Source organism: Puma concolor, chromosome D1 (assembly GCF_028749965.1).
Source record: "Puma concolor isolate L17-30 chromosome D1, mPumCon1.1.hap2, whole genome shotgun sequence".
Classification (NCBI taxonomy): domain Eukaryota; kingdom Metazoa; phylum Chordata; class Mammalia; order Carnivora; family Felidae; genus Puma; species Puma concolor.
The window spans coordinates 10,873,634-10,895,215 of NC_141676.1; the positions used below are offsets into that span (position 1 = coordinate 10,873,634).

General features: G+C 38.8%; 1 protein-coding gene across 1 annotated transcript in view; it reads left to right on the forward strand.

The window, feature by feature from the left end:
• The window catches only part of LOC112852120 (membrane-spanning 4-domains subfamily A member 4A-like), a 46,187-nt gene that overhangs the window by 14,603 nt on the left and 10,002 nt on the right, over positions 1-21,582 (forward strand). The window contains exons 2-3 of the mRNA XM_086677297.1: positions 19,189-19,348; positions 20,433-20,561. Of these exons, the coding sequence (XP_086533423.1) occupies positions 19,189-19,348; positions 20,433-20,561 (289 nt within the window). The remainder of the gene's footprint in view (positions 1-19,188; positions 19,349-20,432; positions 20,562-21,582) is intronic.

Here is a 21,582-nt window from a genome sequence, read left to right on the forward strand (position 1 = left end):
TTTAATGTTTATTTATTTGTGAGAGAGAGACAGAGTGCAAGCAGGGGAGAGGCAGAGGGAGAGGGAGACACAGAATCTGAAGCAGGCACCGGGCTCTGAGCTGTCAACACAGAGCTCTACACGGGGCTTGAACTCATGAACCCCAAAATCATGACCTAAGCCGACATCCGACTGAGGCACCCAGGTGCCCCGATACAATATCATTTTAAACTGATGGCTATTCTTGGTGGATTAAACACATCTAATTCTGTTCTCTCATGAAACCTAACAAAAATGATAGCAAGAGGTAGGAAGAAAGTTATAGATCTACAAATCCAAAAACTATGGGAGAAAATGGTGTCACATTTTCTTTTAGATGTTAGTAAGCAGATGGGTATGTAGCCAATAACTTAGCAGCCCACAGAAAGTATAAATCTGACTGCTGGAGCTAGAAGCCTGGAAAAGGAGTGATCCCCATTGGTAGAAGTCAGTAAGACTCAAGAATTGGGAGTGCCCCCAGTTGGATGTGTCACTGGACATGATGCATTGATGGTTCTAAGAAGTTAGTGAATACAGTAAATGAAGTAAACTCACTAAGAAGAATGAATTAAGATCTTAGCAGGCCTAGAGGGTAACCAGTTCTAACTGGAACAACAGAATACGGGGCTCCAGAGGAACGTCTCCAGAAAAAAATGAAACTGATGAATTGTCCTTTGAGTCTTTAGACATTGAGAGTTTTGCATTCATGGTGGAATATTTGGGAATTAATTGCTTTTAGGTATATGAAAAACCAAGCGTATGAAATGTGAGGCAGTTATTAACTCCAGGGAAGAGAAATGGTTGAAAGAAGATACAATTATGTGTAGTAATTTAGCCACTAATGACTAAGACACTATATATTGATCCAACTAAAAATTATGATAAAACTCTTCTGGGAGATTGAGGGAAAAGAAAGTGTTATGGGGGGGGGGGCTTCCAGAGTAACGGAAGGGGGGGTGTAGGGGTTAGTCCATTGTCTTTAATAGTGGGGAGTTAGTTATACAAGCCCAAAATTAAAAATAGTATTAAATACATTGAATTCTAATACATTAGAAATATGGAAGTACACACAAAAAGAGAACAACTAAAAATTTAAATACTTGCTTCTAGACAAAGGAAATTAGTTGAGACCAGGGTAAGGGGACGCTAATGACCTCCTTCAGGCTAAATCCAATGAACATTTTGTTGTTGTTTTGCTTCTCTGAATTCTTTAGTGTTACTGGAAATATTTCTTCCTGTGTTAACAGTGTTAAGCAATTTATGTATATTATCTAAGATAATATTCTTAAGAATCATATGACATATTATCTACATTTTATAGATGAAAAACTGAAGTTCAGAGAGTTTATTAGCCCCAGCTCACACAAGGACTGGGATTCAAACCTAGCTCTGTGTGATTCCAGACTCTACACTCATGATTCCTAGTATTCTGGCCCTTTCTCTTCCTTTAAGGATAATTTGATTCTCAAAATTGCCATGTGAATTTATTTCCATGATTATTTTTTTAATAACGCTAACCCGGCCACCTCCTACAGCATCCTCTTGGCCCATATGAATTCCACGCATCCCAATGTAGTTTGCCCCACTCTTTAGCTCCCTCTGCCATAGGCAGCAATGTGTCAGTGTCCTGTCTTCAGACATCTTCCGGGCCAAGTTAGGCAAGAATCTCTAATCCATTGCAACTCAAAGGGTCATGTGCCAGTTAACACACGACCTTGCTTATGCTCTGCTCTGGTGGCAGCTTGAGGCTGACTTACGGTTTTCTGAACCTCAATAAGTAAAATTCCGCACTTGACTTCTGACAACCCCTTCCTCCAAAACTTTCAGAGAGTTCCCTCGCTGACCATGCACTTGTCTTTTTGTGAGGGCTAATGTGAGACATGCCAAAAACTTCTACACTCCTTTAAATTCCCTTCAAAAATCCTCCTTCTTGATGATGAATCTCTAGGATTTTCTGAAAAGGGTTGTTGGGTATGATGGTCATTAAGTAGTTTTGCTAACTTTTTTAAGTTCTGGAGAAATGGACCCAAAGCTGTCTTTAATTTGGAGGTACTTGTTATTTTCTGATTTTTGTTTCAAATAAATCCAGGGCCAATGGGAAAAATCACAATCTGCCTCCTATTGTTTTCATGTTGTCTTCGGTTTTGTCTTCCTTTCCCCGTCTGTGATATGTGGAATGTGTTAAGGTGTTGAAATTTACCATTGGTTAAGAATAATGAGACTACATGCAATGATGAATCTGTCTATGCTTTAACTCCCCTTGGGGAGGGAAAAAGGCATTTTTGTTTCTCTGGGGGATAGTTACATTATATTAGATGTGCATATTTTTTAAAAGAAGAGATAGATTAATGACGAATAAAGCTTTTGATAGTTGTAGGTCTATGAACTAGATGTTCAAGGAATGGAAAAGAGTGGACATGTGGCTATGACTTGACCAGCATCATTTTCTAATTTTTCTGAAAACATATCCAGATTTTCTCCTCTTAGAAATACCCCTCCATGGGGCTCCTGGGTGCTCAGTCAGTTAAGCATCCAACTTTGGTTAAGGTCATGACCTCGAGGTTCATGAGTTCAAGCCCCACATCGCGCTCTATAGTGACACTGTGGAGCCTGCTTAGGATTCTCTCTCTCTCCCCCCCCCCCCGCCCCTCCCCCACTTGTGCTCATGCTCTCTCTCTCTCTCTCTCTCTCTCTAAGTAAATAAATAAATAAAACTTAAAAAAAAAGAAAGAAAGAAAGAAAGAGAAGTTCCCCTCCATAATTGCAAATGGTGTATTAGGATACCTATACTCACTCCTTCTATTTCTTATGTTGGGATCATGCAGTTTTTGAGTTCCAGTTGTTGTATATGTTATATTTTACATGAAAAAGCACTTACGCTTCAATGTCTTATTGCTTTATATGTTCAATGCTATTTCATGTTTTTTTATTATTTCATACTAGCTTTTTGCTGGATTATATCCTTTAATAATTCAAAGCAACTCTGAGGTGGCCTTCTGTGTCCAGATGTTTCTTAGATAATACGTTTTTTGTCCTTGCTTTTGAGTGTTAATATTTTGTAGGACTTCTTAGAGTTACTGTTCATTGTGTCCTTCCAGAAGATAGTGAAGTTTCTGCACCTTCTAACCTTAATGATCCATGGAATCTGCCCGTTCCTATGTTACCCTTCAAAGTATCTCAAGAGACTAGTTTTCAGTTGAAACGCTTTTGGAAATACCAGAATAATCCATCTTGGAACCAAGTGGTCGTAGTCGAGGTGACTTCTGCCATCTGGTTGGGCTTCACCAGTGGCAGGAATTGAAGAACAGGAGGAGAGATAGGTGGAAAGATTTATAGAGCCAAGGGTGGCTCATCATCTCTGGGGACTTTTCATTAATGACTGGAAATAATAAGGAAACTTAGAGAAAGGAGCCTGATATTTGGGATGCTTTTTATTCAAGGACATTTGCTGATTCTGGTGCATGTCCAGTGGTGTCTAACTCTGGTTTTACTTTTCATTTTATTGATTACTAATGAAATTAAACATGTTTTCATATATTTTGTAGCCATTTGGGTATTCTCTTTGTGTGATATGCCTGGACAAGTCCCTTGAACAATTTTATGCTGGGTTGTCTCTTTTCTAGCTGATACTTACATGGAGTTCTTTCTATGTTATGGTTGTATATCCTTTCTTGATTATGTATATTTAAAATGTCATCTAATATTCAGTGGATTGTCAATTTTTGCTTTATATTTTTAGAGGTTCTGCTTTTAAGTATATACACATTTAAAGTTGTTCCATCTTCCTGGAGATTTTGACTATAATAATTTATATAGATTATATAATTTGTACTATATAGATATAAATATTATATCTATATATTTATATACTATATATAACTTATAAGGTTAAATTTGTCTGATATTAATAAGCCTTTGGTTTAGGATTTGCCTGATACATCTGTTCTCATTCTTTTACTTTTCACTATGTTGTATTTATTAAGATTTACCTTTAAAATAGTAAGTAAAGGGGCGCCTGGGTGGCGCAGTCGGTTAAGCGTCCAACTTCAGCCAGGTCACGATCTCGCGGTCCGTGAGTTCGAGCCCCGCGTCGGGCTCTGGGCTGATGGCTCGGAGCCTGGAGCCTGTTTCCGATTCTGTGTCTCCCTCTCTCTCTGCCCCTCCCCCGTTCATGCTCTGTCTCTCTCTGTCCCAAAAATAAATAAACGTTGAAAAAAAAAAAATTAAAAAAAAAAAATAAAATAGTAAGTAAGTTTTGGCTTTTTTATTTGGTTTGAAACCTTTGTCACTTATTACACATAATACATTTACTCATATATTTGGAATTAAATGTACAGTCTTACTATTGTCTTTCCTGGAAGAAAAGTAAACGTTTTAATTCTTACCAGAATTAGATAAATCAGATATACATGCTGTGATTTTTAGAGTTATAAGTAAACACATAGTCAAAGACTATAAAATTGTCAGACTAATGGAAGGGAGAAATACAATAATTAAAGAAATACTGAAAAAATACTCATATTGAAAATAATACAATAAAGAGGAGATAAGAGAATACAGAGCAGTTGCCAAAAAAATAAAAACCACTTTTTGTTTGTTCATGTGTTTAATCTATTTACTCTCTTTTATGGTACTGATTTCCTTAAATTCTCTGTGTCTATTCACACTTTAACTTTGTAATAGCTTTTTTCATGTCAGTGAATGTACATTCTGCTCACCACAGCCTACATCCGATGACCATGAGGGAGGAGCAGGCCCTGAGCCTGGTCATGTGTGCAGGTAGATTGTGACTTAAGTGGGAGAGCACCCTGCTTCTCTAGACCAAGGTGCCCTCTGAGCCTCCTTCATCAGAATCCTAGCTCTAGAGGGTATAATTATAGTCAGGACTTCCATGTGCATGCCAATTCCATGAGACCCTCCTCCCTACTTTCTCTTCTTCCCCTGTTATTTTAGAGGCTTGAAGTTATTCCTGCCTCTGTTCTGCTTCTCCCATCCTGTGTATTTGCGTGGAGCAGAACTGTAATTTTGCTTGGGAAACAGTTCTCAACCTTGGGGCTAAAACACATTGCTGTGCAGTGCCTGGGTGAGGGAGGAAGGGACAACTGACCCAGATCTTTCCAACATTATTTTAAAAATCAGTGACCTAAACAACTGCCCCAAGCTCGGCCCCACCCCCCTGTTATTTATAGTTTCTGACACTGAACTTGAACTCTGTGTTTGCTCTTATTTCTATGGAAGTTTTCTTCTGTGCTTACTTTGGGGTAGAGAGATTCTGTGCATGCTTCTCTGTCAAGTCATTTCTACTCCTCACTGTGTTTCCATAATTCTTCAAAATCACTTGCCAGCTACTGCTGTCTCTAACTTTTTTGGCATTTCATGCAATCTGGAGTGGGAGAGGAGACTGACCCTTGCCATCAGTCTGGCATCCCAGCCTCTTTTGAAGTCATGAAACTCTCTGTCGCCTCTGGCATCTGTGATGGCACATTTTCCTCGCTTTCCTAATACCTTCCTAGCTCCCTTTTTCTATCCTCTGAGAACTTCTACTTCTGCTAATACTGGTTTTATCTTCCCTCAAAGGGTTTGGTCTTCTCTGTCTGCACCTATATATAACCCTGGGTGATTTCATCCTTCTGCCTGATACAGCTGCCTGCTCTCACTCCCTGGCTCCCTCCAGGTAGCCAACTCCTAACTGCCAACCCTCTTTGAAGGTCTTGACAAAGTTCAAACTATACACACTCAAAATTTTACTATTTGTACCTGTACTTTTGTCCCTGCCCTTGTCTGTTATCCTAGTGAATGGTCCTATCACTCATTCAGCTCCCTAAAACAGAATCTGAGTGTCGTTCTTTCCTGTCCTTATCTTTGTCCTACACATCCATCCTACCACCAAGTATGACCATTTCTACTCTCCAATAATCTTTCAAATGCATTTGCTTCTCTCCAACTTCATTAGCCCCAGTGGCGGTTCAAGTAACTATCATCTGTTCCATGTATAACTGTAGCTTTCATGAGTCTACCTCCGTGACTCAGTATTATTTCTTCCTATTGTTTCTCTACATGGTGCCCAGGACAATATTTCTGAAAAACTCTTTTTTTTTTTCATTTGGAGAGTGATAACTCCAGCGGATTCCAAACAAGAGTCTTTTGAATTAGACAGGACTGTATTTCAATCATACCTGCACCAATTCTATGCATCTCTCTGATGTTCAATTTCAGCTTCCGTGAAAACCAAAGTAGACATACATCTTAAGCATATGGCATAATGCATAGTAAATATCTCATCAATTTTAAATATAGATTTAACTGCATTCATTAACATGAAGACTTTATAAATTCTCATTACTAGAATAAATTCCAAAGTCCTGAAGGTGATGTAAAGCCCTGGGTTATCTGACTATTCTTACTGTCTGCTCCTGTTCTGCTCTTCAGTGATTATGAAGCTTTTTCAGTTTCTTGACTGCCCCATGATCTCTCTTGCCCTTTGGTTTTTCTTCATTTTACTGATGGTGTTGGAAGGCCCTTCATCCCCTAACTCTGCTTCCATTCTCCTGCTCATTCATCAGGAAGTCTCTTCTGCATGTCCAGAGTTGGGTTAATTAATCCAATTCTATTAGCTCTCTTAGACTATTCTATTCTACTTTGCAGGGAACTGGTTATCCTGGATTATGGTGGCGTATTTACTTGTTTGTATGCCTGGTAGTCTGTAAGCTACCCGGGGGCAGGACTGTGTCTATCAGTTTTCACCATTTAAAAAAAAATTTTAATGTTTATTTATTTTTAAGAGCAAGAGAGACAGAGCACGAATGGGAGACTGTCAGAGAGAGAGAGAGAGAGGGAGAGGGAGGGAGGGAGACACAGAATCCAAAGCAGGTTCCAGGCTCAGAGTTGTCAGTACAGAGCCTGATGCAGGGCTGGAACTCAGCAACCGCATGATCATGACTTGAGCCGAAGTTGGACACTTAACCGACTGAGCCACCCAGGCACCCCTTTTTTTCACCATTTTATCTTCAGTACATAGCACAATGATGACTCAAAGTAATTTTTCTTTAAGAAAATGTTTAATGAATAAGAACTGAACACCACTAGCTTTCTCCTCCATATAAAATATTGAGTTCATATTGCAAATGAGGAGTCTTATGTTCAGAGAAATAATAAGGCCATGAATAAATGGTTGGAACCGGCTTTGTCTTAGTCAAATACCAGGCTCTTTCTATGATATCGGATGCCTCTTCGATTTAGAAATGTGTCTTATTAATTGCTGTGCAATGAACTTGTTGCCATCTTACAGACATTCATCCCTAATGTTGGATTTTCATGTAAATAATATATTTAAATTGTGTATAGAATGGTAACATGCAGTTTTCTAGGGAGATGAGAACAGGTGAAAATGTGTGAAATTGTGAAGAGGAGCTTTTGAAATGAGTTTTAAATGCCATTAAATTAGTTTGTGTATGTAAAGACCTTCGAGCAGTCTGACCCACAGTCAGTCATCAAGCACTGATTTCCCCTGCTATAAGATAGTAATAATACACTGTAGACTATAGACACAGTTTCACGCATGCTATTATTTTCCTATAAAAGACCGTATGAAGCAGTCACTGCTTGTTCAGCAAATTTCACAAAAGACATCCACACCCATTTTAGGGACACTGAATCAGTTAGTGCTTCCGACAAAAAAAAAAAAAAAAAAAAAAAGGAACCAGCTGTGCATCTCAGAAATACTCAGCACTGCCTTTGGGCTTCAGAAAACCTGCAGGAGAGGAACGCAGATTTGACCCGACCGAGGTGTGTAGCGGGTGCAAGCGTTGTGTGTGGACTGAAGGCACTTGCCCAGAGTCTCCGGCACTCATAAGATATTGCGGTAGATATTGCGGTCTTGAAGAAAGGTAGGCACCTGCCTTCCTGGGCTCTGGGGCTGATGGTTTTCTCATCGGCTGGTTCTAGGATCCCTGGGAGCCGAATGAGAGAGGATCAGGTCACTTCTCACAGCACGAGCTGGTATCCTGGGTTGGGGTGCATGTAGTGCGCCTTCAAATGTGTGTTTGGGGGGCAGGGCTGAGGAGCATTTTTTTTGCTGCAGAGGGTGGGGGTAAGGACAGGCTCCAAAAGGCTGATGCTAGATGAGGTGGTTTCAGTTACTTTTGACCTCTCCATCCCTGTGCTCTTAGGAAGCTGAAAGCAGTGGTTCATGCCTTTCACTAGATATTTCATGTCCTCTTGACAAGGCCCCTTCTTCCTGGCCTTTATTCTCTGTCTCTGACGTCATTTTTATAATTCAGCTTCGGAAAAGCTCTGCCTCATGCAGAATTTGGTGGAGATGCTGTCAGGCAAAGGTGGGTGGCTAGTTTCACTCCAGCCCTGGGGTAGGCTGTGGCCTGACCTAATTCCCCAACCCTGTTGGGCACCGTTCGTGAGACACCAAGCCATAAACCGAGGAAGTCCACTAAGGAAAGAGTATTTGTGGATTCTTGACATCCCTGAGCTCAGAAAGAAGCTGGAGGCAATTATGCCCCATGCACTTTCCTCAGGTGAGGTCAGTGAAACCCAGAGAAGGGAAATGATTTATCCAGAGTCACACTAGTTAGTAAAAGATTCAGGACTGGAACCCAGATGTCTTGATTCCTAGTCCAGACTTTTTCCTTACCCAGGTTCCTGTTTCTACTACCCCATTATCATCCCCAACCAACTGTCCAAGTTCAGGGCTCCTTTTGGACCTCTCTTCTATTTTATACGTGTGACAAAGAAGGAGAGGTGGCCCCTTCAGACCTCCGTTGTCATGTTCCCTCCTTGGCAGTTATGACCCAGGAGAAAAATGGTGATAAATGTTAGGAAACAAGAGACGGGTGTTCGTGCTCACCCACAAGGAGATTTGGTATCAGTAGAAGAGTGGGGAGTTTTTTAGGTTTCTCCACACCTATAACAAGAACAACAACAGAAAGATGCTGTAGTTGTCAATAGCCCAATGTGTGTCACAAATGATGTGGTGAGACTGTGGTTTGGAATCTTCCCCAATCCGGAGGAAAAAACTACCTACCTGAAATTTCTCTGTTGTTTGGGCTTCCTTCATATTTGAATATAGGGAAATTGAATCCCCTGGGGGTAAACACACTTTGTCCTTAGGGCATTTTCCTTCCCCAAGTAATTAGCACATAGATTTTTGTGGTAAGAAGATAGTAGGCAGTTATACTAAATTTATAGGCAGAGTTCTTTAGAAAGACCAGAGCATCAGCCCCCGAGTAACCAGGATGTATGTTACTACAGGAAGATGGAAAGGCCGTTAGAGTCATTTGAAAGCATTATTTTAATATAGTGTCTGCTCAGGGAAGCTCACAGTCTTATGAGATATAGAGGAAGAAGCACCACGGATGTTAGACAAGACACGATCTACATTTCCTAAATCCTCAGTCTGAAGGTATGTCTGAGAGATCAATGCAGACATTTATTTGCATTAAAAAGAAGTACACCAAAGTACCCATTCAGCTGGACTAAGAAGAATTATCAGTAGTTACCTTTACAATACTTTTGGCCTCTCTGATGTAAGGATGAAATAACTGACATGTTTTCTTTTTTCCAGCTTTATTAAAAAATAATTGATATACATCACTATAAGTTTAAGGAAGACAGCATGATGGTTCGATTTATATATTGTGAAGTGATTACCAAAATAGGTTCACCTCACATCCGTCTTCTCATATAGATACAATAAAAAGAAAAAGGAAAAAGACAATTTCTCCTTGTGATGAGGATTCTTAGAATTTACTCTCTTAACACCTTTCCTCTACTCACGTAGCCATGTTAGCCGGAAGTTTGCATCTTTTTACCACCTTCCTCCATTTCTCCCCTCCCTCACACTTTGTCTCTGGTAACCACAATTCTGATCTCTTTCTGTGAGTTTGGGGTTTTTTGTTTTGTTTTGTTTTGTTTTTTTAAATAAGATTCCACACGTAAGTGAGATCATACAGAATTTGTCTCTGACATATTTCGCTTAGCATAATGTCTTCAAGGTCTATCTATTTTGTTGCAAATGGTAGGATTTCCTTTTTTTTTTTTTTTTTTTTTTTTTGAGGCTGAGTAATCCAGTGTGTGTGTGTGTGTGTGTGTGTGTGTGTGATGCTGCCATGAACATGAAGGTAGAGATACCTTTTCAAATTAATGTTTTTGTTTCCTTTGGATATTTTCCCAGAAGAGGAAAAGTGGAATTGCTGGATGATATGGTCATTCTATTTTTTAGTATTTTGAGGATCCTCCATACTGTTTTCCATAGTGGCTGCACCAATTTACATTCCACCAGCAGTGCACAAGGGTTTCTTTTTCTCCACATCCACACCAGCTTTGTTCTCATGTCTTTTCGATGATGGCCATCTAACAAGTGTGAGGTGATATCTCATTGGGATTTCAATTTACATTTCCCTAATGACTAGTGATGTTGAGCATCTTTGCATGTACCTATTGGCCTTTTGTGTCCTTTCTTTGGAGAAATGCCTTTGAAGATCCTTTGCCCATTTTTTAACGGGGTTATTTTTTTTTTCAATCGAATTATATGAGTTCTTTACGTATTTTGGACATTAACCCCGTATCAGATATATTGGTTTGCAAATATTTTTCCCCGTTCTATAGGTTGTCCTTTCACATTGTTGATGATTTCTTTTTTTTTTTTTTTGAGACAGAGAGAGACAGAGCATGAACGGGGGAGGGTCAGAGAGAGAGGGAGACACAGAATCCGAAGCAGGCTCCAGGCTCTGAGCTGTCAGCACAGAGCCCAACGCGGGGCTCGAACTCACAGACCGTGAGATCATGACCTGAGCCGAAGTCGACGCTCAACCGACTGAGCCACCCAGGCGCCCCGATTTCTTTTGATATGTAGAAGCTTTTGGTTTAGTGTAGTCCCACTTGTTCATTGTTGTGCTGCTTGTGCCCTAGATGTCATATCAAAAAGTTCATTATCAAGACCCATGTCAAAGAGCTTTATTCCTGTGTTTCCTTTTCGAAGTTTTATGGGTTGAGGTCTTATATTGAGGTCTTTATCTATTTTGAGTTAATTTTTGTGAGTGGTGTAACATATAGGTCCAGTGTAATTCTTTAACATGTAAACATCCACTATCCCAGCACCGTTTGTTGAAGAGACTGTCTTTTCTCCATTGAGTATTCTTGGCTCCCCTGTCCAATAGTAGTTGACCATATAAGCTTGAGTTTATTTCTGGGCTCTCAATTCTGTTCTGTTGGACTGTTTGTCTGTTTTTCTGACAGATTACTATAGCTTTATAGTATAGCTTGAAATCGGAAGTGTGAAATCAGAAGTGTGATCCCTTCTGTTTTGTTCTTTGTTTCAGTTTTCCTTTGGCTAGTTGGAATTTTCTGTGATTCCATATAAATTTTAGGAGTTTTCCACTTCTGTAAAAAAAAAAAAAAGCCATTAGCCTCGTGATAGGGAATGCACTATGGCTTTTGGTAGTGTTGTCATTTTAACAGTATTAATTTTTCCAATCCATGAACATGGAATACTTTTCCACTTATATGTGTCTTTAATTTCCTTCATCAATGTCTTGCAGTTTTCAGCATAAGGATCTTTAATCTTCTTAGTTAAATTTATTCATAAGTATTTTGTTGTTTTTGATGCTATTGTCTTTTTTGTCACATTTTTATTTTAAGTCTAGTTAGTTAGATGCTATTGTAAATGTGATCAATTTTTTCATTTCTTCTTCATAAATTCCATGGTTTATAGAAACAATACTGATTTCTGTATATATTAGTTTTGTATCCTGCAACTATATAAATTCATTGATTATATCTAATGATTTTTTGGTTGAATCTTTAAGATTTCCTATATATAAAATCATGTCATCTGCAAATAGGGGCAATTTGACTCCTTCCTTTCCAATTCTGGTATCTTGTATTTCTGTTTCTTTCCTGATTGCTCCAGCTAGAACCTCTAGTACCATGTTGAATAAAAGTGGTGAAAATGGGCAACTTTGTCTTGTCCCTGATCTTAAAAGAAAAGCCTTCAACCTTTCATCTTTGAATATGTTGTTAGCTATAGACTTGTTACATATGGCCTTTATTAGGTTGAGATATGTTCCTTCTATGCCTATTATGTTAACAGTTTTTATCGTGAATGGATGTTGAATTTTGTCAAATGTTGTTTCTGTATCTTATTGAGATGAATGTGATTCTTTTCCTTCATTCTGTTACTATGATGTATCACTGATTGATTTGCATCTGTTGAACCATCCTTGCATCTCAAGAATAAATTCCACTCGATCATGGTGAATAATGCTTTTCAATGCTTTCAATGCTGAATTCGGTTTCCTGGTATTTTAATGAGAAATTATGGATCATTCAGGGATATTGGTCCCTGGTTTCTTCACTGGTAGTGTCTTTTTCTGGTTTGGGGATCAGACTAATGCTGGCCTCATAAAATGAAGTTGGGAGGTTTCCCCCTTTTCGATTTTTTGACAGAGTTTGAGGAGAATTGGTGTTAATTGAATTTTTGGTAAAATTTACCAGAGAAGCCATTTGGCGCTGGGCTTTTCTTTGTTGGAGATTTTTTTTTTTTATTAGTGATTGTATTTCCTTACTAGTAGCTGGTCTATTCAGATTTTCTATTTCTTCCTGATTCAGTCTTGGTAAGTTATAGGTTTCCAAGAGTTTTGTCATGTCTTCTAGGTTGTTCAGTTTGTCGGTGTAGAAGCCTCTTATGATCCTTTGAATTTCTGCAGTATCAGTTGTAATGTCTCCTTTTTCATTCATAATTTTGTTGATTTGGGTTTTTCTCTTTTTTCCTTGGTTAGTCTAGCTAAGGGTTTGTCAATTTTGTTTATGTTTTCAAAGAACCAATTCTTAATTTGGTTAATCTCTTCTATTGTTTTTTAATTCTATATGTCACTTATTTCTGCGTGTGCACACACTGGGCAATTTTAATGCTCCACTAATTTATAACTCTAACTTAGCCTTTCCTTCTTGTTTGCACAGAGCCTCAAAATAAGTCTTAGTTGAGGAATTAGGGAATCCTCAGGTCTTTTCTGGGCACACATACAACATACGTATGTGCATGGCCTTCTAGATTCCCAGGGATTTATTAGGAATTTTTCAAAGATCCCTGCAAAAATATCATTCCTGTTTATTTCCTTTAGTTATTTTTTTAACCAGATTTTTCTTTATTCCAACTGTATCACTGCCTCAAGAAGCTGTGAATTAAACTATTTCTGATGATTGCTTTTTTTTTTTTTTTTTTTTTAAATTTTTTTTTTGAACGTTTATTTTATTTTTGGGACAGAGAGAGACAGAGCATGAACAGGGGAGGGGCAGAGAGAGAGGGAGACACAGAATCGGAAACAGGCTCCAGGCTCCGAGCCATCAGCCCAGAGCCCGACGCGGGGCTCGAACTCCCGGACCGCGAGATCGTGACCTGGCTGAAGTCGGACGCTTAACCGACTGTGCCACCCAGGCGCCCCTGATGATTGCTTTTAACAAACACCTTGAGGCTAGGGCTTCTGTCACTGAATGAGCCTTGAGTCACTCAAGTAAAGATAAGATCTTTAAGTGGAGCTTTTCCTGATGTCTTCCAAACAGGTCAAACAGTGACAGTTCTCTGGAGATGGGGCTTTTTAAGGATTTCCAATTTTGTTCTAGCTCATCCACAGGATCTTAAGTGACTGGTTTCTATAGCTGCCATGGTTCTAAGACTTTTAATTTTCAGGGCAACACAGTTGTGAGAGGATAATGGGAAAAGGAAAAGTTAAAACATGACAAAGCTAAACAAAACAAAACAATAGAATCAATGAAACCAAGAGTTGGTTTTGTGAAAAGATCAACAAAATTGACAAACTTTTAGCTACAGTAACTAAAACAAAAAGATGAGGCAAATAACTAAAGTTATAAATGAAAGAGGACATTACTACCAATTTTATAGAAATAATAAAAGGATTGTAAGAGAGTACAATGAATAATTGGTTCCCCAAAACTTGGATAGCCTAAATGAAATGGATAAATTCCTGGAAACACACAGTCTATCTAGACTTACTCATAAAGAAACAGAAAATCTGAAGAGATCTATTACTAGAAAGAAGATTGAATGAATCATTGAAAACCTCTCAACAGGGGCGCCTGGGTGGCGCAGTCGGTTAAGCGTCCGACTTCAGCCAGGTCACGATCTCGCGGTCCGTGAGTTCGAGCCCCGCGTCAGGCGCTGGGCTGATGGCTCAGAGCCTGGAGCCTGTTTCCGATTCTGTGTCTCCGTCTCTCTCTGCCCCTCCCCCGTTCATGCTCTGTCTCTCTCTGTCCCAAAAATAAACAAACGTTGAAAAAAAAAAATTAAAAAAAAAAAAAGAAAACCTCTCAACAAAGAAAAGCCAAGGACCAGATAGCTTCACTGGTAAAATCTGCTAAACATTTAAAGACCAATTAACACCGATCCTTATCAAACTTTTTCAAAACATTCAATAGGAGGGAACACCCTGTAAGTCAATCCACAAGGTCAGCAATACCCTGATACCAAAGCCAGATAAAGACATGACAAGAAAACTGCAGAGCACTATCCCTTATAATTATTGATACAGATATCCTCAACAAAGAACTAACCAAATTCAACAGCATATTAAAAGGATTATATACCATGACCAGGTCAGACTTATACCTAGTATGTAAGGATAGTCCAACATATAAGAATGGATCAATTAATATGCCATATTAACAAAATGATATAAATAATCACATGTGATCATCTCAATTGATGCAGAAAAAGCATTTGACAAAGTTCAACATCCTTTCATGATAAAAAAAAATGCAGAAAGCTAGAAATAGAAGGAAACTACCTCAACATAATAAAAGCCAGATATAAAAAATCCACAGCCAAAATGATACTCAATGGTAAAAGAATGAAACCTTTTCCTCTAAGATCAGGAACAAGGCAAGGATGCCTGCTTTTGCCACTTTTATTCAGCATAGAAATTGAAGTCCCGGTCAGAGCAATTCGGCAAGATAAAGAAATAAAAGGCATCCAAATTGGAAAGGAAGAAGTGAAATGATCTCTCTTCACAGATGACATGTTTTTATATGTAGAAAACCCTAACAATCACACACACACACACACACACACACACACACACACACACACACACACACACGCAACTGTTAGAACTAATAAATTCAGGAAAGTTGCAGGACACAGAATCAACACACAAAAATCAACTGCATTTCTATACACTAACCATGGACAATATGAAAAGGAAGTTAGGAAAATAATTCAGTTTATGAAAGCATTGAAATAATAAAAGATTTAAGCTTAAACTTAACCAAGAAGATGAGACATGCAACACTGAAAACTATCAAATATTGCTAAAGGAAATTGAAGATAACACAAGTAAATGGAAAGACATTCCATGTTCATGGACTGGAAGACTTAGTACTGCTAAGATGTAAGTATTGAATAGAACCAACGCAATACTCAGATAAAGAAAGTGTGGTTTACACATACAATGGAATATTATTCAGCCTTAAAAAGAAAACAAATTTTGACGCATGGCTGCAACATAAGTGAGACCAAGACATCTTGTTAGGTGAAACAAGCCAGTAACAAAAGAACAACATTGCATGATTCCACTTAAATGAGATTTTTACAATAATTCAGTTCCTAGACACAGAAAGTAGAGTAATCTTTACCAGGGGCTGGGGATAGGTGGACACAAGGAGTTACTTTAGTAGGTACAGAGTTTCAGCTCCAAGTAGAAAAGGTTCTGGCAATGGATGGTGATAATTCTTGCACAATCTTGTGAGTGCACTTAAAGCTACTATACACTTAAAACTGGTTTAAATGGCAAATTTTATCCTGTGAATATTTTACCACAAAGGAAAAATGACAGAGTTCAATATGCTAACCAAAATTTCAACCATTCTTCTTGGATAAATGCTTTTTAGATTGTCGCAAGATCTTGTTCAATGTCTAGAGTTCTGAAAAAGTTGATTTTCAACATTTTTCCGGAGGGATCTCAGTGCTTTTAGAGAAGAGTAGGTTTTCAGATGTCCTCAATGGGAAATTCTGGAGGCAATTGTCCCTCTACCATATTTTTGCTTTCTGTTGGTCTTGTTTATATTTGTTTATTTTATCTCCCTTCTTGCCTTTTTAGCTGATTAGAGCACATTTATCTTTTATCATTCACTTTTCTCATAATATTTTCCATTCTTTATTGAAAAAATTACACAACCCACTTCTTATCTTTATTGGTAACTCTTGATTTTTTTCATCCTTACTTGAAATCTAAAGTTACTATCTTCATCCATCACCCAAATAAAACAAGGATGTTAGAAGACCAATTGTCATCATGCCAGTCCCAAGTTTTGATTTTTTGGGGGGTCCAGTATTTTATATTTTGTCCTTTGTTTAACCTAATGAGTTAGATATTGTAGTTCTTATTTTTGTACAAACAATATGTATCCATGCATGTTTACCAGTTTCTTTGTTAACCATTCCTTCTCGTATCATGCAACATCCTTGTAATTCTGTACCTCTGATCTTTCACATCTCTTCTATTATGGCCATTTCCTTGTCTCTGTGGCTCCTGGGTCATTTTTCCAGATTTATCTTCTAGTTCACTTATTCTCTTTTCAGTGGTCCATTGCTGTGTAACACATTTACCAAGTTGGTTTTGTTTTGTTTTGTTTTTTTTAACATCAACATTGTTTTCTTCCCGTTTGAATTTGTCACATCACTTTTGCACTTTATCTGTGCTTTCTCATTTTTGTGACTCTGTTCTTATTTGACTATTTCATCCATAGTTATTACATCTTCTGTATCCGACTATCATAATATCTGAGGCACTTGGTGTTTCTCCTCACCAAAATCTCTTGGTCTTTGTGCACTTGGCGGGTCTTTGATTCTGATGATACACTCAGATGAATCTAATCTGTAGGATTTCTTGGAGATTTCCATCAAGAATACTTGCTTCCTTCTTTGAGGACTCCTGTGTAAGAATTATTCAGACACCGATGGCTGTCTACAAAAGTGGCCTTTTGATGTGTTTTCTCTGGTGTTCCCAACTTTGACTTCTCAGAACTATGCTTGCCCAGGGAAGCTGCAGCTGTCCGCAGGTGGCATTCATTCTCAGGATGCTAAACAAGAGCGTGTGTTTTATACCTCAGCAGGCTTCTTGTCTTTGAGAAGCGTACTCTGAAATCCGAGGCGTGGTGTCTTCCTGCTTTGATATTCTTTCTGCATTTGCCCCAAACTCATCCTCGTGCAACCTTCACTGTTTTTGACAATTACTTCGTCTGAGTTATGATCATTTTAGTTGTGTCCCAGTTTCAAAATGGAGTTCTGATTTTCTTTCTCTGTAGTACTTTTGGAAATCTTCTAGAACAGAAGAAGAAACAATGACTTTTGGGTTATATCCTCTGTTTTATTCTCCTTCATGTTACGTATTCCTTATGAGTTAATTAATTATTTGTTTCTGTCATCTTATTTGCAAGGTTTTTACTTTGCTTACTATTTTCTGATTTACTCTTTTGTACTGTTCATTGTACTGCTTTCCAGACTTTGAACATATGTCACTAAAACTAACTTAATGTTTTAAGTGATTAATCTTTATTTTCATTTGGACTTTTTTTCCCCTCTCTGTTTCTGAAATGAACTCATTTGTTTTTCTTATTTCCACCAGGTTTTTTGCTAGATCACTAATAATGTATTTCCTTTGGCCTAGCATGTGTAAATAAGGTTAATAATGCTTTCCAGAGAAAATGTTCACTCTTTGACTGTGTGCTACAAATGAAAGAGCACACATGTCCAAACTTGAGACTTTTATGGAGCTTCAGGGAAGCATAAATGGTATCAAAATTGATGGTGGCTTTGCAAAGACTTAAGTTTCACTTCCCTCAAAATTTATGGATGTGAGCCATGCGACATCTGAATACGGATGCAAATGAATAAAGTGTTCAGGTGGTTTAAATGTTTTGCCACATAATCTGACTGGGATTACTATATTGAGGAGAGGAAGCAGCATAAGAGTGTAATGTTTGTGCTCTGAGTCTCAGAAAAATAATTTTATGTGCCCTTGCTATGCATTAGCAAATCAGGATTTAAAACATTTTAATGGGGGCAAGAGATTTAAATTCTCAGTGCCAAGGCTGTGATTTGGGATTGTAAATTCTCTCTGCAAAGTCCAGAGTTTACAAAGTAGGATCCAAGATTAAATAAATCATATTTAGTAAAGATGAACCTGGAGAAAGTTTCCAGCTCAGAGAACGTAACTGTGCTCTGAGTCAAAAAGGGAGATTTTACAATACACAGGAACACAGTTTATTCCTATCATAAAATTTACCTTTCAAAGGAGAAATGGCTGACATCAAGGGGATATACAATAACAGACACAGAGATAATAAGTGCGGACTTCATGTATTTGAGGGGCCCGCGTATTCACTTCAGTTCTCTCTGGATTTCCCTCTCTTCAGTGCTTTCTGGTATCTTGATGACACATGGCATTTCTCTCTCTCTTTTCTCTCTCTCTCTCTCTCTCTCTCTCTCTCTCTCTTTCTCTGTTTCTGTCCTTAAGGTGCTTCTTGTTCCTCTTTCCTGGCTGGCTCTTGCAAGAGCTACATTTTGCAAGGACACCTGGGTGACATAGTTGGTTAAGCATCCGATTTTGGGCTCAGGTCATGATCTTGTGGTTCATGAGTTCAAGCCCTGCGCTGGGCTCTGTGCTGGCAGCTCAGAGCCTGGAGCCTGCTTCAGATTCTGTGTCTCCCTCTCCCTATGCCTCTGCCCCCTTTGCGGTGTGTCTCTGCCTCTGTCTCTCTCTCTCTCAAAGATAAATAAGCATTGGGGTACCTGTGTGGCTCAGTCGGTTAAGCATCCCACTTCAGCTCAGGTCATGATCTAACAGATCGTGAGTTTGAGCCTCACTTTGGGCTCTCCCCGTCAGCGCAGGGCCCGCTTCGGATCCTCTGTCCTCCTCTCTTTCTGCCCTTCCCCCACTTGCGTTTTCTCTCTCTCTCTCTCTCAAAAATAAATGTAAAAAACATTTAAAAAAAAGTCCTTTGTAAAATAAATAAATAAGCATTAAAAAAAAAGAACAACATTTTGTAAAGATGTTCTAATAGCTGTATAATGCAGGAAGGGAATGTAGACCCCAGGTTATCCTGTCATTTCCAGGACCTCATCCTAAATTACATTTCTTACCGCAGCCCCTTTTCTGCCGCCATGGCAACCATGCAAGGAATGGAAGGGACCATATCAGAGGCTGGTCCTGGTGGGTACCAGCTGGAGCAGCCCTCTGTTATCCAGTCACATCTGTGGAAAAGGATGCCAGAGAAGTTTTTGAAGGGGGAGCCCAAAGTCCTTGGGGTAAGTCAGTTACAGATCTGGGAGAGGCCAGTCGGGTTGTAAACTCATAGCCGATGAGTTTTAATGCCAAATACTCTGTCCCATTAGCCTCACAATACATCAGCCAGCCCTAGGGGCCTGGGTATATGATGTTCAGGCCCTATCACTCAAAAATGATATGATATTCTGTTATATTTTCTAATTTAGTTGTATTGAGAGTATAGTGGCTTGGGATGGATTCTAGGGTGGTGCATCATCTGTGATAACTTTAGCTTCAGCGGAGAGAGGCAGCAAAAAAAAAAAAAAAAGGCCACATGTCGGCCAGCTGGTGTCCACCCAGCACGTCTTCCTGATAGCTGATTGCCCCGCATTGTTACTATCTCTGGGGAATTTTCTTAACCTGCTCCTCGGAGGATGAAAATTCTTCAGCTCCCTCTGCATTTCTGTCTGGAGTCTGGGGGCGGGGCGGTGTGCCTAAAAGAAATGGAGAGTTTAAGGAAAGACAGGTTAGTGCAGGTGGAAGGACAGGGAGTACAGGGGTTTATCTCTAGCCCCAGCTTTAAACCAAGGGGGCAGAGTCATCACAACACACTTTGGATCCTTTTTATGCCGTGGGATGACCGTACTCCAGCACTTTGATTTTCAGAGCCCTGGACTCACTTGTGTCCTCCGGCCCTAGACACCGAGAAAGTATCACGTTGCACTTCTCTTTTTCTTCTCCTGTACACTCCTTCCTTCACATTATTTTCCCTCGCTCGAATAATTTTTAATTGCTTCCTGATTCCTGGGTCACTGCCGTCTGAGAGTGTAGTATGTAAAGGAGATCAACAGCTATGGTAGACTAGCAGCCCCGGGGGTCAGTAAAGCACCTCTGGGTAGGTCCTGGTACATTCTTTTTACCTTGAAAATGACCGAGGCAACTGGGATAGACATCCCAAGCAGCTCCTTGGGTAAATTAACGTATCCGTAGTTTTTTTATAGGAAAGCAAAGCGACAGGGAAATATGACCATCTGACTGTTTCAGAAGACGGAGAAGAGGGGTGACCTGGTGGTCGGAAAGGGAGTGGTAGCTAATCAGTTTTTACTTTTGCTTCATCATTTCTAGGTCGTGCAGATCCTGATTGCCATGACGAACCTCAGCCTGGAAATAATAAAGATGAGTGCCGTATTGCCACTTTCTGACACACATTCTGTTTCAGGGCTGGACGTGTACATAATTGGGAGGCCAGTGATGGTGAGTAGAGTACCTTTTGATATAGTTGGAGACAGCATAAAATAGTTGCTAACATCCTGAGCTTTGGAATTATATCCTAACCCTATTTTGTCGTTCTCTAACTTTGAAAAAGATATCTAATCTTCTTTTGACTGCATTTTCTCATGTTTCAGGTAGGAATAATAACGTAAGACTCGTAGAGCCAGGCAGATTAAATATTTAATATGTATCAGGATATCACAGCAGCATGTAGCAAAAGACCCAAACCAGAATAGATTAAACACTGAAAGCACTGATTATTTCACAACAAGAAACCCAGTAGACTTTGGTGGATTTTTGGAGCATTGTAAAGTTTTACTCATCTATATTGTTCACATTCCTTGTTAAGTTTTTTTCTCTCAGAAACTTCATATATTTTTGCTATGCTAAATGAGGTTCTCTTATTAAATTTTATCTTTAAACACACAAATACATGCATATTTGTATATAATTTCTGTTTATAATGTTCTTCCCATGTGCCTTAACAAATTTTCCTAGCATTTATAGTTGTTTTTAATTGATACTCTTGGAGGTCTGCAGTATAACATATTCATATTTAACTAACAGTAATTGTAAACATTTTCCTCAAATATCTCTCTTATGTAGTTATTTTGGTTAATATACTAAGGAGAGTAATACATAACCATCTACATCGTTATCTTGATTTTGACTCTAATAGAGATGGCCCTAGTGTTTCCCTGTTAGCATGATAAAGACGTCTAATATTAGAGACAAATGTTCCATCGTGTTATAGCAAATGAAGCTCTTCATGTTTTATAAATAATGGTTAACTCAATAAGAATGTTGAATGATATAAAATGTCTTCACGTTGTAAACATAAATAACAATTAGCATGTGAATTTTCTCCTCAAATCTGTGTTTGTAAATTGTAATAATATGCAATATTAAAATATCTGGACATTTGAAAGAATACCCCACATAGTCGTGATGCATCTCATATAATATGATGGATGATTCTCCCTGCTTTTTTTTTTTTTCCAGA